An 18,405-nucleotide genomic window follows, 5' to 3' on the forward strand; every position below is an offset into this window, starting at 1 on the left:
CCAGGACCCCACATTGTCACTATACAGGGTCACTGATGATAACCATAACAGAGTTGGCGGTGTGGGTGGCAAATGACATAAACTGAGCTCTGTGTCTGTACATTTTTCATTAATAGATATTTAGAATTTCTTTAAGTTAAATATTTAAAGTGAAAAGTTGATATATAGTACTCAACAATTACAGAGAGTGGTCGTAATCACAGGCAGGGTATGGTTTTCCTGAGGTCTGGGGGAGTTTTAGTGTTTAAACCTGGGGGTTAAACATGTCCAATGTATGTCTGATGATGCATGCTCTCCTTGTTATACAACATCTCTCCTCTCCCCATTGCTGACATCACGTCATTACATCCTTCCCTTTCTTTTCGTCTCGTAGGGTGAGGCACTGAGACAGATCCTGGTGAACCGTTACTATGGCAACTTCCATCGGAGTGGTGGGCGCAGGGACAGTCTGACGTCATTTAGCAATGGGCCGCTCGGTCCGGTAGGACCCGGCAAAAACCAATCAGGTGGGACAGCAAGACTGGTGTTGCACATCTCTAACCTTGAACACAGGAGGTTACTGTTAGTGAATTAATAATGAATATAAAAATAATAATAATGAAGGATGTGTCGTTCAGTGCACACTAGGCCTTTCTGTCAAGCATTAACCAAAAGCTTCTGCTAAAGAGAAGCATGACTTAGCTGCCGACCACAACTACTACCAGGGGGCAAAGTCTAGATAAACCTTTTCCCTTTGGCTAGCCAAAACGTTTTCTGCCCCTAAAGTCACTGTAAGGCAAGGTCCTCTCAATGATGTTATATAAGGATGGGACTCTGTCTGGCCCTGAGTTGTTTATCAGCTCCGGAGTAGTGTTGTGCACCTTTGAACATGTAGAGTACAACACTCTTATCTGATAACATGACTACTGCACTACTGCCTCTAAAATACTGAAGCAGTGCATCTGTGCATTCAGTGAGTCTCGTTCTATATGAGCGATTTGTCCCGAAATGTAATATTTATTACCTAACATATAATCTGCTTTAGATTTTGGAAGGCATATTAGTGCCAGTGGCATGTGAGTCCGTTTTTTATATAACTTTACTGCTGCCAACTTAGTGACACAAAAAAAACAAACTGAAAGAAAGTCATCTTGGTTTCCAGTTCACCATCTCTCCCATGTACGCCAAGGTGTTGCCAAATTTTCTGACCACAGGAGGTGTACCCCTCCCCTGTGCGATCCACTTTTTACCGTTGCTAGGTCACAAACTGATACTTCCTCTGAAAACAGCCTGTGCACCTGTTGCAGAAACCAGAGCTGGGCCGACAATTTCATATGCATCCTGATGCTAGAGCATTAGGGAGGGGCAAAGTCATGTAAAGTGAGTTACACAACTGATACAGAACTGAATTAGTTGGAAATCTAATTTTCAGTCACTGAATGAGGAAAATAATATGTATTTTGTGATAACTAGAATAAATAGGAATTGTATCTTGTTAATAATTTAGTTGTATGTTTTTATGTGAAATGTTTCATTGATCATTGTATTAAAAATGAAAATAAATAGTAGTATTTATTGGCCTGTTGCCTTGTCTCTATCTTGCAGCGTTAGGGGGACCTGGGGGCCTGAGCCGTGGTGAAATGAGCCTGGCAGAAGTACAGTGTCACCTGGACAAAGAGGGAGCCTCTGACCTTGTTATTGACCTCATCATGAATACCACCAGTGATCGAGTCTTCCAAGAAAGCATCCTCCTAGCTATTGCACTGCTTGAAGGTGGAAACACCATCATCCAGGTTAGTTAATGCAAAATTTGAGAGAAACTAATGGGGGGAGAATCTATGGAACTATTCCATCTACTGTAACTGGTCTGCAGGGTTTTAATTTCGTGGCCTGTAATCTTATGGAGAGGCTCAGATTATCCCACAGTAAATCTGCAGATGATCTTCTACAATATGATCAGTGAAAAGAACACATTGTGCCATGAAAAGAAGTTTTCATTACTGGAGGATCTACTGTATGTGGGTCAGTGTGCCACCATAGCTGCATATGTATATTACTAAAACAACCATCCTCCCCCTCATGTCGAGCACTACTGTATATCGTATGGCTAAAAGGCCAGGCCAGCTGGTAATGATGCCAGTATTAAGTTGATTAGTGTATTATTGAATATTGACCATTGGTGACTGTGGGTGTGCACTAATGTCAGCTAATCATTCCCCCCTGTTTGCTTTAACCTGAACCACCTGAACTAAAACCTTTTCCGTCTCTTTGCTTGTCATTTTCATGTCTCTGTCTGTTGCCCTGTCTGTTGATCTCGCTGTCTCTCCATCTGTCTGTCCATCTGTGTGTTGTTGTGTAAGCACTGGGCTTGCATAATCAGATTACAGCGAGGAAGCCACTGTGGCGGAGATAATGCTCTGGCTTCCCACGGCTGCTGCAGAGCTACGTCACGTGATCAGTATGTGTTACATAAGGCCTGTGTGAATGAACAATGAGGAATGTCTCAGCCTTCAAAACATTCCAGCCTCTTGCTCCCTCGCGCTCTCTTGCCGGCCCAAACTGGGTCATGCTGGGCCTCCGGAACTGGGGCAGTGGGGAGAGAGGGCGGAGGGATAGGGGAACACAGAGGGGTTTGAGGAGAAACTGGAGCTCCTCTAATTTTGGCATTTTTAAATTTGTTCTGAAACTAGAGATCTCTTTGCGGGAAAGACTGCTCTGTATGCACCACTAGAAGTGTACCACATAGTTCCAATATTGCAGAGTTTCCTAAAAGTCAGTTTCAGGCCCCTTAAATGTCTCTCTTGCCTTTATGAGAAAGCACAACAAGGAGAATTCAAATTGGCTTATGTCAGTGTCTTCATTTCATATGCTGAGCTGAGCACCTGTTAGTTCTTGGATATCTTGTTCTCACGTAACGCAGTTAACTATTTACTCATGACCTACATAGCACACAGAAATAAACCACACAGAACAACTCAAGAGTGCATGCACATTCACTCCCTTCACACACACACAAACACACACGCTTTCTGGGATCACTCAAGACAAATGCAAATATGTCCTGGAACTCAGTGTTACAGATATTTTATGGTGTGTGTATTTTTGTGTCTTTAGTGCCGTTAGCCCTCATTGCTCATCTTTATTTCTGTCACATTCCAGCTTTTACTTTGACAGTTATGAGAGAGCTCAGACAGCTGCAAATTGTGTTGTGACATGGAGACTTGTGACATCTCACTCGTGAGCCATCTGGCGTGTAACTATGTGGTGTGCTGTTCCTTCCAAAGCACTACACAAGCATTACAGGTGCGTTTAACCTGCAATGTAAAAAAAAAAAAACAACAACCACAGTAGACACGCGGTGATAGAGGTGAAAAAAAAGATAAAGCTAAAGTGGAGGAAAGAAGGAAGAGGCAAAGAAAACAAGAAGGGCAGAGCAGAGCAGCAGTTCCATTTGGTTTGCATGTGGTGCTGCCTGACATGAGAGGGAGGGTGAGAGGGAAAAGGGAGCATGAGTATAAATAGCTGTTACATAACATCCCTCTGTTGATTCCAAGTGGCAGAACGGAAGGAGAGAAGGGAAAGCGCTATGACCTTGTTTTTTTCGGTGTTGTCCGCCCCCACCTCGCCCCGTTCCTCTCTGTCTGATTCCACTCAGGGCTTGTCTCCATGGATACAGACAGGCTCCGTGTTTACCCAACACTACAGTAGGCCCCTGAGATGCTCGTTCCCTTCCCCTCTCTCTCCTTCATCCTCCTCTGTTGCTGTCACTCCATCCTCTCCTTGTCCACCATGTGTTACTTCATTCATTACGTCACCCTTCCATCATGCCACACTTGTCCTTGCTTTTCAAGTGTTATCAAAACACAGATGGAGTCTTGATACGACAGCACAGATTTTGTTACAAAGTGTGTAAGGAGCAGCTTCGAAACACTACCGAGGCGTCAACGTGGTTAGATCTGAAAGTTTCTGCTTTCGTTTCTGGTTCATTGTCAGTAAGATGCAACCTCACATACATTTCTAAAGAAACCATAAAATGAATGTCCGCTGTGTTGTTTTCCTTTAGTGTGGTGTTTGAACTTGATGTGCAGGCTTTGTCTTGGTTTCAGTGACTCACTCAAGCCACTCAACTCTGTTTAATTCTTAGGAACAGCCTGTAAAAGAATGACACTTTCAGCCATCTGCTGCAAGAGAAAACTTTCACTGCTGGATATAATTATGCATTATTCTTATACAGCCAATTCCCCTCCAACAGCCACGATTTAAACCACCTACATCTAGCACAGTGAAATATAATGGCTCAGCTAACCTTGACCCACAGGATGAAATACTCCTCCTGACAGTGCTAGTCCTTTCTGACTGCACCCTGAGACCTAATGCAGCAAGTCTAACCTGGGATTTCCTAGACACGAGGATCGCAACATTAATAAAAGGATGGGCAGAGGAAAATGGATGTGATTACATAAGAATAAAGCTGGCAGTCACAGAGTTTGTGAGAGAATACTGTATTGCGGAGCATGTGTGATACGTGGGTGTGTCCTCTGAAAATTGGCATGTGCCTGTGTTGGAGACAGTTGACCTAGTTTTGTGAGTGGAGAAGTCAACGGGTGTGTTTGCGTGTGTGCTCTCAAGCCTGTGTGTGCTTGAACTGTACCAGTGTGTGTATGTGTGTGTGTGTCTGTGTGGGTTATATAATGGTAAATGGTGCTGGTGTTGCTGCTTTTCTCTCTATTTGTTCTGGTCTGATTGATGTTTGTTAACCTGGCCATCGGCCTCATGCCTCACCCTCCGTGCCCTGCCTTTCTCCCCCTCCTCACGGCCTCCCTGCAGGCCCGAGCTTCACCCTCCTGATTAAGGACAGTGTTATGTGAGCAGAGACATACACAGACATGACCATTTCTGACCCCCCCCCCCCCCCCCCCCCCCACTCTTCCTACCTCAGGCATGCTGGGAGTTGTGAACTGTGAGTGGGATGCAAACGGTGCAGCTCATTCACTCTCTTCGCTCTCTACTCTGTCATCAAGTTGTTTATTACATGATGGCCTTGTTCGTAGCGCCCCCCCCCCCCCCCCCCTCCACCTCCCCACGCAGCTATCTCCTCGTCCCTGAGTGTTGGCAATGTGTGTACGTGCAGGAAGGCTGCTGCTCAGTGGTGGAGGGCCGGGTTGGGTCACAAGGTTTTGGAATCTGCTTTGGGGCACAAGCACACAGTTATGTCATTCCTTCTCTGGAAACTGTGTTAGCTCTCCTTTGTGTTGCCTTAAGAATCTACATGCTCTCACTTGTTTAGCTACTTAACTGTTTGGTCACTATTTTTATTTTTTCTATTTTCTATGAAAGCATTTAGCAGTATGTATTACTTTAAATTTCGATGCATGTCAGCCTCTTTGGACAAACACCCACAGACGATGTCCTTGGAATCGGAGAAACAAGGCTTGTTTTGTTCATTCCGCTTGACATTTTCCTTGTGACTATCATTCATTTGTTTCCTCCAGTAGCCCAGTTTTACATTTAACCTGGAAAGACAGATAGTTATGTAACAAACTTCGAGAACTGGCCTAGATTCTGTCTGAAAACATTCTCTCCCTTCATATCTCTTAGTCCTGTTTAACCCTCTCTTAGTCATCTGTTTTTTTCTGCCTCGTATTCCCTCTTTGCTGTCTGTCTTTCATCTTTAGCTTTTTTTCCCCCTCCCCACTCTCCACCATCCCTGTTCCTCTGTATCTGTGTAAGTAGGCCAGGCTTCTCCCTCTCGTGTCATTTTTCACCCTGTTAGTGTGGGGTGAGGCTACTTTAGCTGGTTTTCCATAGGCTGCAGCAGATAACAGCTCTTACATAATCAAAACAACAGCGCTGTGGGTTGGGACACGGTGTATGCATCACGCTTGCAGGCTCGAAAGTGTTCTAATTCTGCATGACCCCATTCCACAGCAACAACTGCAGCGTTCAATCCCTCACATCACACTAAATCCTGACTTGCTTCACTATAGTTATCTAATGTTTTGTGACGCTCCAGTCGGAATAATGTTTCTCATAGTGACTGACAATTGATTTCTTTTGCTTGGCAAGAGACACTTTGGAGCGAAACGTAAAAAGTCCACACTCCTTGTGTCAAGATCACATTGGCTGGTTTTACCCTCAGTTCGTTGCACTCTGAATAACTTCAGTTACATAACACAAACACCGGGGGTTGAATAAAGTACTGACTATGCAGAACATGTGAAAATAAAAAATATTGATAAAATGTGTTTTTAAAACAAATAAATGATGAAAAGCAGCAAATCATGTTTAAAGAACGAAGAATCTTTGGAACTTAGTAGTTGCTTTAATGAATTGTGGCATAGACATCTCCGCTGTAACCATTTCACATTTCAGACACAGTGTGACATCAGCTATTTGTTCTGATGTATAGTGTATAATCTCTCTTTTCGCTTCTCGTCCAGCGTTCATTCTTTTGCCGTCTAACAGAAGACAAGAAGTCAGAAAAGTTTTTCCGGGTCTTCTACGACCGTATGAAGGTGGCCCAGTTGGAGATTAAAGCCACCGTCACAGTAAACACCAGCGACCTGGGAAACAGGAAGCGAGATGATGAGAGCCAGGAGAAAGAGGTTCCTGTCCGTAAAAAAGGTCAGAGGTCACCCACCGTGATCTCATATGTTCACCTATTTGAGGATGATGCTAAAGCAACCTTTCATCTGTGAGCTGTAGATTCCTAGAGAAGTTTGTTTGCAAAGCCAGGATAGAAAGAGGATGTATTGGGGTGATGGTTATGTGGGATTCAGCCGTGTTCCTAACCCCTCTTGTTTATGCAGGCAAAGATTCAGCAGTGGTCATGACCGAGGATACGAGAGAGCAACTATTAGAGGCATCGTCTGCCACCAAGAAGGCCTTCAATTCTTACCGCCGCGAGGCAGACCCCGACGACCACTACACCTCGGCAGACGGCCAGCACAGCACCGGGGACAAGAACCAGGACGACGGAGAGATGAGTTTTGTGATTGTTATCATGCAGCCCATTCTTCGCTTTCTTCAGCTGCTTTGTGAGAATCACAACCGCGACCTGCAGGTGGGCTGAGCATCAAACACTCCTTCCCTGTTTTTTGTTGTGACCTTTTGTACCTGGCTGTTGTGACTGTGACTTAAAACACAGTTCCAAGGTGCCATTACAAAGGTACCAACAAATAGACTACAACTACATTTCTTTCATTCTCATGTTCTCTTAAACATATGCATATTGATGATTTGCAATTATTTATTATGCCAATATGTTTTCATAATACTCTAAAGCAGTGATGTCTTCATATATTTAACCTTATAATTAGAATAATTATTTAATTTCTCTCATATGATTTCTTGAAATGTTATCTCCTGTTATCTGTATGTAATGACTCAGCTGTTAATAGGCAAGTTGCGTAAAAATTAAGATTAATCATTAAAGATTCACATGTTTATCTTGCATCTCATCGTCTTCTCAGAATTTCCTTCGTTGTCAAAACAACAAGAACAACTACAACCTTGTGTGTGAGACTCTGCAGTTCCTAGACTGTATCTGTGGCAGCACCACAGGAGGTCTCGGTCTGCTGGGACTGTATATTAATGAGAAGAACGTGGCCCTCATCAACCAAACCCTGGAGAGTCTCACGGAGTACTGCCAGGGCCCCTGCCATGAAAACCAGGTACACAAAGACCACACCACAGCTGAAGTCTGGAACTAGGTCAGTCTTACTACAGTCTTACTAAGTCAGCACTGGTCTCATAAATTCGTCATCCCTCTTTCCCACCAGAATTGCATTGCCACTCACGAGTCCAATGGTATTGATATAATCATTGCTCTGATCCTTAATGACATCAACCCACTTGGGAAAAAGCGGATGGACCTGGTGTTGGAGCTTAAGGTGAGGTGGCTTAGGTTCTTCATCTTTGTGTGAATCTTGGCAATGGGTTAAGGCTGAGATTGGGTCTTGAATCAAAACCAAGGAAAAAAAAAAAGTCGATTTCTTATTCAGCATGATGGAATATTACTAACAGCGCAGGACATTAATTCATCTGAGAGGAGCTTAATTAAATGCAAGTTTGCCAAGACAAATGGCAGCAGAGTGCTTTTTCCTAGAACAGCAGAGTTTCTGTCTGTTTTTTTAAGAGTTGAAGTTCTTATCTTGGATCTCTCGATTCCCCTGTCTCCTTTCTTTCTTTTTCTCTCATAGAACAATGCGTCCAAGCTGTTGCTCGCCATTATGGAGAGCCGTCATGACAGTGAGAATGCTGAGAGGATCCTGTACAACATGAGGCCAAAAGAGCTGGTGAGGAAGCGATGTGCATCTTTTTACTGTCCTTTTCTCTGGACCTCCTGCAATACAACAGCTGCTGGCTGTCACATTTCACATATTATGCCTTTAAAAGTGTAACGTCTGTGCAGGTGGAGGTGATAAAAAAGGCCTACCTGCAAGGAGAGGTAGAGTTTGAAGGCACAAAGGAGGAGGAGGATAACGGGGAGGAGGAGGAACATGACGCAGCTTCCCCCAGAAATGTTGGACACAACATCTATATTTTAGCTCACCAGGTCTGCCATTCATCTGTTGAACACGTTTTACCCGAGTGCCAAGTCGATTGGCCAACAGCATAACATGACAAACAATATTATGTAATTATAAAATAAATAACCGGTCCGTCCATGCATGCAGGGATGTGATGAGACACACACACACACATGATCCATGTGTTGTTTTTTTGTGACAAGCTCACTTGTTGGCTCCGTGTCTTTCGTCCAGTTGGCGCGTCATAATAAGGAGCTGTCAGTGATGTTGAGGCCAGGAGGGGCCAGTGGAGAGGGTGATGAGGCCTTGGAGTTCTACGCCAAGCACACTGCTCAGATAGAGGTCATAACGCACCATGTCATATAAAACAAACCGCCATGAAGCCTTTGATAGTGTACTTTTACATGCAGCACAAATAAAGAGAAGGAGTTGGAAAACTTAATATTTATTTGCACAGACTTAGTTCCACATGTGGCCACGGGGGCCTGCAGAGGCCAAGTTATTTGCTCCTTTGAGGTGACTGTGTGACCCTCTCTTCAGATTGTGCGTCAGGATCGTACCATGGAGGAGATAGTGTTCCCTGTGCCCAATATCTGTGAGTTCCTGACTTCAGAGTCAAAACTCCGGGTCTACTACACCACAGAGAGAGACGAGCAGGGCAGCAAGATCAATGACTTCTTCTTACGAGCAGAGGATCTCTTCAATGAGATGAACTGGCAGAAGAAACTAAGAGGTAGGAGCGGGAGGAGGCATGTGCATCTTTACAAACAAATTTTCTTTTTCTTCGTTTTGTTGGCTAATACAGGTGTGCTTATGTAGATATATGTTCCACCTCCTCCTTTCTTAATGATACAGATATCCATGCTTATGTGCATAAATAAACACAAGACATCCAGGTTAAAATTACAAATTACATAACACTGTGAAAAGCAAAGCGGCAAATCCTCTTATTTCCTATTACTAATGCATGTTTACAAGATGAATTATTGAAATAGTATTTTAGTTGTTCAGATTTTCTGTTCATTAGCTATTGATTTATTTTTTAAGCATTTCAACACTATACATAACAAACAAGGCAGGAGACGCCATCGCCACTTAGTGTTGTATCTGTTGTGTTTGTTTGTTTCTTTGGCTTTTTGCATCATTGCCACAAGCAGTATGGAGGGAAACAGTGAAAAATTAGAGAGGGTGAAATGAAGTTTTGACACTCAACAGTGGTTCAGGGACTCTGGCATTATGTGGTACACTCTTAACCACTGAACACCTCTATTTTCAATTTCCCTAAAAGAATCTGGGTCTATGTGTCCCAGTGGGGAGTTACCCAACCTCTCACTGAATGCCTGAACAGGATATAGTGGCATGGAAATAGATGGAATGATGCCCATCCTGAACCTAACATCAGGGCTAACAATGTCATGTCTACTTGTGTTGTGTGTGTGTGTGTGTGCGTGTGCATGTTTCCACTGTCTAAAAGCAGACAGGGACTTTCCACATTCTTTGAGCTGTGAAACACTTGTACAGTAACCATATGAATCACAACTGAGAGCGCGCTTGCTCACGCACATAAACATATACACGCAGACCCGCACCCACACTCAGTCACACTTCTAATCCACATACAAGACTACATACCCACACAAAGCCATATTTTGTCTCTCACTCAGAAGAGGGGATGGACAGAGAAAAGTCCCTGCATCTGTCTTTCTTTTCCACTAAAAGCAGAGGACAGAAAATTGTCTCAGATTATGAAGTCAGATTATGTGTCTGAAATAAAGGTCACAGTGTCACATTTTAGAGTTTTGCTTTTTCATTTGAACTTTTTTAAACTTTATATTGAGTATGAACATTTTTACCATATCCTATTAACACTATGGGAAGTTCTGTGGTTAGATGTTATTTTTAAAAGTTCAACAGTATCTTTAAATTACTTTCTCTAAAGTTATTCTCTTTATGACAACCTCAACTTCTCTGGTCCTTATTTTCAAATTAAATACAGTTCACTTGCACATTGAGTAATAATCAGTTGTTGAATTAGTTAGTTTGAGAGATTTAATCAAAAATATTTCAAGTCATTATTTATTAAAAATGCTAAATATTCACCGGTCAAGATTCTCGAATTTGAGGATTTAAGTTTAATTTCAGTTAAATATCTTTAGGTTTTCAAAACATATCATCTGTGATCATGGAACTTCTGCAATTTGCAAAAACTGTATTCTCCTTATTTTTATTTTTTTTTACAAATTAAATGTCCTGTATAAAACATTGTACATATAAGCATTTCTATATGTCTGTCTCTGACTCTTCTCTCTTGCTTCCAGCTCAGCCAGTGCTGTACTGGTGCTCTAGAAACATGTCAGTGTGGAGTAATGTTTCCTTCAACTTGGCTGTGCTCATGAACCTTCTGGTCTGCTTCTTCTACCCCTTGGAGGGCGTATATGGAGGTCAGTCACACATGATTAAACAGCGTGAGAAGCCCTTTTAAAGCTGTGCCCTGGTGCTCACATTACTTTTAGATTCCATTTATTGTTGTATACTGAGAATTATTTTTTATATTTCACTGGAAAGATGATATTGTATCACCTTAAGTCCAGTGAAACAACTCCTTCATGTAAATGAATTTACTGTTTATTGTTTCTGTTGTGAACTCTTTCATGCACATCGATTCAGTATTTATGTACCATCACAAAGACATATTTACTGCATACATCTTTGGAAACCGGGCTCAGACGAAGGTTATGCACTCAGTGACACAAGAAGGAACAGGAAGGACAGGGGGTTGCTTACAAGTTTTTTTTCTGCTACAAACCTATGCTATATGTTGCAAACTGTACTGATGTAGCATATTCATTCATTTATCACCCTTTGTCATACCCAGCATTAAGGCCAACTAGAGTTTACAGAGAAGCAAAGTATCTCCAACCTAATGCGGTGCCGTACTAAGTACTATGTCAGTCATTTTAGTTTCTGCTGTGCCAGTTTATATTTTGAGTTAAGTTTGAAGCCGTTTTCTTCTGCACTTACACTGTACTGTAATGTAGTGGGTGCGGCTTTGCACATAGATAGACTAGATAGAAAAGCTGACTCTCAATCCTTCTTCCAGGCATCAGCATTGACCCACTGATCTCCTTTTACCACAGTCCTCTGATCTGCTGACTTATAATCACCTGACCAGGATTAGGAGCAGGATCTAAGAGTCCCTCTGCCTTTGTTTAAGACACACCCACACAGACTAACCTCAATACACTCATAGCTTGAGCTCGTACTTGATTTTTAGTACTATGGCGACTTCAATAAACATGGGAGCGCCCTGAGTAATTAAGTGTCCCATAAACAAAAGTTTATTGACTGTGGAAGAATAAGTCATACATGTTGGAAAAAGGAATAATAATAATAATCTGTTACACGACTATTCCCCTTACTCATAAAGCTTGTTTTATTCTGTTAGTGCGTTCAGTTTTCTCTCTGAATCTCTTCCCTTCTGCTTGGGCACAGGAAGTGTGTGTTGTGGTCAGAATGACAAAGTTTCATATGATAACTGAAGCTGCGTATTTGAATACATTTTACATAATGAATAATAAAAAAAGAATAAAAATAAATACATAGAACTAAAGAAAGAAGAGTACAATAACAGATTCAACACGTTTACATATATTTAGTGCTTGTATTTCATTTGATAAAGGAACAAAGTTTGTATTCATATTGTACAAGTTGTTACCTGGTGGAATTGCACATCATAGACAAAACAAAGTTTCACATGTTACTAGTGTATAGTAAATTACAAATAAATAAGTACTATTAGAGCAAAAGTCAAAAAGATCAGATGCATCTTTTAATAATTAATGGATCTGTTAAACTTTTGTGGCAAAACTAAGAATCAATGTTGTATGTTGCTGTTAGTTTTAGAAAAATGTGCACAGCATGAGAAAAGGCTGACCGTGTTTCTACTGGCACTAGTGGTCTGTGTGCAAGACATCGTCACGTGAGACTCCAACATACCTTTGGCCTGCTTAAACAGGCACTATTATTGCTTTGGGCCCCTGACTTCTCTGTCTTACACACACGCACACACACACACACACACACACACAGAGTCTCTGCTTTCCTCCCTTTTTTTGCTTGCAGCTTTAGGATGAGGGTTATAAGAGCATGAGATCTAGGTCAGTGTGTTCTGCCTGCATGCATGACTTGCTGCCTCTTGATGAATCGGCCTGGTTAGCACCACAGGCTCATAACACATGCTCACATGCAGACAGCCATATCAGCTGCTGATTTTAAATCTGCTGGCTGCATATCAAACTGAAGTGCGGAGAAGTTACAGAGTTGAGTGGACCTAAGCGCCTGTCTGCACCTCTTTCAGTGTGCCACATCACTGGAGCTCCATGCTCCCTCCTCGTGAATCTTTCAGCTAAGGTATTTTTAGAGTCGGCTGTTATGTAAGTGGCACCTGTCATGTGATCTTCACAAGGACTGGGAGGGAGAGGCTGGAGGAAAGGAAAGAGGGAAGCAAACAGAGAGAAGCAAGGTGGGAGGAAAGGAAGCAGGGGGTGGAAAGCAGGGCCTCTATGCCCACACGACTCCCCTTCTGCATTCACATCCACAGCTACTCTCCGTTTTTCCTTTTTCTCCATTTGCCTTTTTCTTTCTATTTCACCTGATTTTTATTCTAGTGATCAGTTTCTACTATTCTAACAGCAACATCTATTCATATTTTCCCTTTTTGTGTTCACTCAGATTTTTGCAGTACAAATACAAGCACATTAGTCCTGTGTCTTTAAAAGGGGGGGGGGGGTCAGCTATACAGACGTCACATTAGGCGTGGCCTTGTTTTTGAGTTGGATCGAACCTGGTTTTAGCCTGAGTGACACGTTGTCACATGAAACCCATGACTGGGACACTAATCCTGGATTTACCCTTGGATCAAGGGAAGCATCAGCCAGGCTCTCAATGAAGCTTAGTACACACACACACACACACACACACACACACACACGAAAAAAAAGTATGTCATATATTTTTGAGTGTTATGTAACTGACACTTTTGAGTTCAAAGTCTCACTAATGAAGGCCCATGGCAAGCCTGAGATGCAGAAGTTAGTGGAAGTAGAAATCTGATGATGTGAACAAGGCCTCATTTGAGCTGGAAACGGCACCGGCATCCCTTCAACGTCATGCTTCCATGTTCCACATATGGCACATTCACAGGAAAACAATTTTGATAGTTAATTTCAGCAGCTTTAGTAGATATTATTTATTGCTTGCCTATGCATTAATACACTTATTGCTTTTGCATCTTTTTCTTCTGCAGGTATGCTGGACCCCCACCTTTCTGCACTGTTGTGGATGGGAGTCTTGGCAACGCTGGTCATTGTTATCATCATGCCCCAACCACTGGGCATTCGTGCCCTGGTCATTGTCACCATCCTCCGACTTATCTTCTCTGTTGGTCTGGAGCCCACCCTCTTCCTTCTGGGTGCCTTCAATGTGAGTTGTCTTCCTCTAATGGTCGCCCAAAACAGCTATTGTTGTCTAGTCACGTATTTATTTTAGTTTTTACTTATGCAGCCTCTGACATATCCTTAACTGTTACTATCCAAGTATAGTGGAAAGAAGTTTGACTTTGTACATGAATTATCACTTAGTGGGTCCAAAGAAATTAATCAGTAACCCTTTGTATAATTAATTCAGAATTGTTGAGGTAGAATATTTGGGTTTGACAATGTTTTATGAACTAAGGCTATTTCAAGATTTTACCTTGAGCTCTGAGCTCTGTGATAGGTCTCTTCTTCCTTTTTATGTTTTATAGACTAAACAATAAAGTAAACCAATTTGCAGATTAATATATATTGAAAATAGCTGTAGCCAGGAAATTTTTTGGTGCTCAAAGCATTTGAGATTAAACAATTATTCTGAATAATCCCCAGACTTTATGGTGTTTATTGGAACTACAGTGTGTGAGCGGCACCATACAGAACTCAAGTGTGCAAACAGCCCAAATAATGTATTCACTTGTATTATATCGGGGTGAAGGAAGAAGCCTGACATATACCTACAAAAATAGACAAATTAAGTCAAAATGTTCTCCATGGTTAGACTCTATAAAAGGCAAGTACAGTGTTTTCTCTGTAATTTCGAGTGAACAGACACTAAACATTTCTTGGCATTTGGGTTTGTGGGAATGTGTGTCTCTGTGGTTTGTTGGTTATTCTCCCTAGAGAAATACTAAAAACACATAACTACTATTTTATCATTCACACATGCTACTGTATGGACTTTCACATACTGAGAAACCTCTACCGTTCTAGTTCCAGTTCTGCTTTCAACTCTCACTCACACTCGCGCCCACTTGCCAGGACGCTGCCCCAGTGCATGTGCCGTCGCCCCCTGCCCTTACAGTTCTCCCTGCCAACGCCTGGCTGTACTAGGGGTTGTGAAGTGCGTCACTGTGCCCTAGAGAAAGTGACATCACCCCTGCACCCACCAGAGATTTTCTAGATGTGTTCCTAAACGCATACACACACGAAGTTACATCTTTCTCACGCTGCCGTCATCTCTACCCTCAACTGCTACATGTACAAATTTACATAAATAAAGGTTACCCAAGCAAAGTCGAGTTAAGGCAGGAAATCGGAGAACATGTTATCATCAACTGCAGAAGCCTGGTAGCTCTGAAATGTAGTTTATGTGCTGATGGTCAGAATTTACATTTTCCTTACACCTGAACCAAATGGGTTTTTTTCTATGCAGGTGGGTCAATGTTTTAAATAACTGTGTTTTTTTTTTTTTTAGTAAAGTTTCATTCTTAGTCAGACTTGAGATTTCATCGTTTGAAATAAAAAGATGCACTGTGAATGACCTTTACTTTCATCCCTCCCTGCTGCTATCACAGTGAGATACTCATGTAAAAGTCCTGTTTAAAGTGTGAAAGTGAAAGTGTATACATGTCAGAGAAATCAGGTTTCTCCAACATGTATCTACTGTAGCCATGTTAACCGGGTTTCTATTAATCCCTTAACCTGGTTTCTCATTTACATGATCTTTAAGAAATCAAGTTACTGCGGAAAGTCAACAATAACCAGGTTACCAGGAGCGTGACAGTGCAATTAATGTTCTCATTAGCTTAAAAGCCACCCCACCATAATCTCTGTCAGCCCATTTAGTTTCTGCACTACAGTCCCTCAGCAAAGGTCATGGTTGATTTTACAATATTAAAATGACTCATTGTTCTTCACACTGGATTTTTATCTTACAGGTGTGTAATAAAATCATCTTCCTGATAAGTTTTGTGGGGAACAGAGGAACCTTCACAAGAGGCTACAAAGCCATGGTGATGGACTTTGAGTTCCTCTACCACCTCATCTACCTCATCATCTGTTGTCTGGGGGTTTTTGTCCATGTGTTTTTCTACAGTTTGTTGGTGAGAAGACACACATGCTATCAATACATGGCTTAACACCTGTGCACATACATATATACACTACTCCTGAGTAGAGGTAGACACAGGAAGTAAAAACCATTAAGAAATACGAAGGCAGCCGGTTTTGGGTAAAACTTTCTTATGTCATGGTGCATTTAAGGACATTGAATGCATCAGAATCTGAACATATTTGTCCTGCTTTAATTGTTCACTGTTTAATGCGTGTTTTGCGTCGTTGTAGCTGTTCGACCTGGTATACAGGGAGGAGACTTTGCTGAATGTAATCAAAAGTGTGACACGCAATGGACGCTCCATTGTGCTCACCGCGGTGCTGGCCCTCATCTTAGTCTACCTGTTCTCCATTGTTGGTTACATCTTCTTCAAAGACGACTTCATCCTTGAGGTGGACCGGATCCCAAACGCAACCCTGAGTGAGGACCAAGGGCTTTCACAAGCCTCCGTGTTACACTATGGAGGTTGTTAATTTTGAAATTAGTAGTTAACCACCTCTTCCTCTATTCTAGAAAATGGAGACAGTCTTGCCAGCAAGTTTCTGTCTGAAGGAGTGTGTCAGGGAGGGTCTGATGAGAACTGCACTACAGAAGCCCTGCAAGAAGGTAAAATGCAGTTAACTGCAACAGTGTGGAAGTAAAATTCAAATGTTCAGTGTTCTTGTCATGAATAAGATCAGAAAGTTCATTTTATAATGTAGTTAATTTTGATCCTAAGGTTGCAGAGGTTAAAATCTTTGAAGATTGGTAATAATATTATAAATGTTGCAAGTTGCTCGAAGGCCTCAAGTTACTGATCAGGACAGAAAGTTCTAGACCAGCTGCTGTATTAAAAGGAGGTAGAAAAGTCGATTAATGCAGCAACTGATTCATGTTGGAAGGAAAAGGGCAATAGTTGCAATAATCTGTCAAATATTGGCCCTGTCAAATCAAAACCACACATGCCAAAAAAAAAAGGTTAAATATCTTGTACACTCAACGTAGTCATTGTGTGAGATGTCCTCAGGACTAAAATTACATTTTTTAAATATTATTATTATTATATTTGTTACAGTTAGAATCATGGTCCTAAACATTTTCTGAAATGCTTCCCAAGAACTGGTCCACATCTGTATTATCTACCCACAGAGGTTTCTGCAGTTCCTGAGAACGAGACCAGCACCAGTTTTATTTCCTCAACCCCAGACATAAAAAAACAATAAATTAAAGAATAGAAATGGGATTTTAATATGGTCTGTCCTATCAATCCTTTCACTGTGTCAGAGGTCTAAAAATGTGTCTTTGTCTTAACTCTTACGACCTGCATGTTAACTTTTACGTATGAACCTTATCAAACTGGATAAAAAATGGATCACCATTGTGAAATGGTAATCATTTGTCTTTCCGTTTAACCAAAGCTGTGACTTTCCACTTAAACAAAAACACTTTTGCTTTGACTAACCGATGTGACGCTGTGAACCAAAACATCTAAACAAGGTTTTAACAGATATCAAGTTCAGCAAAAAGGCCAAGGATATTTATGACCAAATAGCAAAAGAAATCTTATATAAAAATCACTAAAATTACTAAGAAAACATTTAAAATCAAGGTAATACTGTACTGTCATTTAGTAAAAACAGAATATGGACATTATGATTACAGTGTAATTACATCTTAGATGCAGCTATTAATCATTATTTTGAATAAATGCAACAGTTACATCACAACACATCCAAATTGTTTCTGTAGCTCACTGGACATTCGTGAATTTATTCTATGCTATTCAAAAGAAACACCTTAATATTGTATATACTATTATGATACAAAACAATTCTACAGCTTCTAATTGAAATAAATATACTGTGTAGTAATATTAATAGTAGAGTGTGTAGTAAAATGTATTTGCTTCCATAGAATCTCTCTAAATCACGAGTTAATTTATTTCTTATTATGAACTTAAACTTATTACTTTTGATGTAAACTATTAACTAATATAAGACCCAGTAGCCCAAATTACCTAAATACACAGTTTTCTAAAGCATTATAGTGTGAATATCATTATCTGACGCTGCAGTGACGTAAATGTAATGCTCCTGACCTTCCTGTGCCAAATATTTATTATTTTGTGCTTCTGCAGAATTTGGTAATAACCCCGATGAGGACAGTAACATGGAACGGACGTGCGACTCTTTACTCATGTGTATTGTCACTGTGTTGAGTCACGGCCTAAGGAGTGGAGGAGGTGTGGGGGATGTCCTCCGTAAGCCTTCCAAAGAGGTATGTGCAACTGTGACTAGGAGCCTGATTCTGTGTGTGTGTGTGTGTGTGTGAGAAAGACGGAGAGACCTGAGGATGTTGAGGACAGCTGCAGTGTGGGTCATGTGAGCTGGATAGGAGCCTATCATGAGCAGAACTTGTTTTGTTTCATAATATTTCCTTACAGCTGCACTGCCTTCGCCTTGTGTAAGAATTAAACCTCAAAATAGATTTC

At 41.4% G+C, this 18,405-nt stretch overlaps 1 protein-coding gene across 5 annotated transcripts in view; it reads left to right on the top strand.

Moving 5' to 3' along the window:
* The window catches only part of LOC113154199 (inositol 1,4,5-trisphosphate receptor type 1), a 60,344-nt gene that overhangs the window by 33,482 nt on the left and 8,457 nt on the right, over positions 1-18,405 (top strand). For all 5 annotated transcript variants that reach the window (XM_026348251.1, XM_026348253.1, XM_026348255.1 and 2 more), the window contains 16 exons: positions 374-506; positions 1,585-1,772; positions 6,420-6,603; positions 6,789-7,042; positions 7,452-7,652; positions 7,761-7,871; positions 8,181-8,276; positions 8,393-8,536; positions 8,745-8,852; positions 9,051-9,243; positions 10,829-10,951; positions 13,816-13,991; positions 15,760-15,924; positions 16,166-16,355; positions 16,449-16,541; positions 18,052-18,191. In XM_026348251.1, the coding sequence (XP_026204036.1) occupies positions 374-506; positions 1,585-1,772; positions 6,420-6,603; positions 6,789-7,042; positions 7,452-7,652; positions 7,761-7,871; positions 8,181-8,276; positions 8,393-8,536; positions 8,745-8,852; positions 9,051-9,243; positions 10,829-10,951; positions 13,816-13,991; positions 15,760-15,924; positions 16,166-16,355; positions 16,449-16,541; positions 18,052-18,191 (2,499 nt within the window). The remainder of the gene's footprint in view (positions 1-373; positions 507-1,584; positions 1,773-6,419; positions 6,604-6,788; positions 7,043-7,451; positions 7,653-7,760; positions 7,872-8,180; positions 8,277-8,392; positions 8,537-8,744; positions 8,853-9,050; positions 9,244-10,828; positions 10,952-13,815; positions 13,992-15,759; positions 15,925-16,165; positions 16,356-16,448; positions 16,542-18,051; positions 18,192-18,405) is intronic.

Source organism: Anabas testudineus, chromosome 5, assembly GCF_900324465.2.
Source record: "Anabas testudineus chromosome 5, fAnaTes1.2, whole genome shotgun sequence".
Classification (NCBI taxonomy): domain Eukaryota; kingdom Metazoa; phylum Chordata; class Actinopteri; order Anabantiformes; family Anabantidae; genus Anabas; species Anabas testudineus.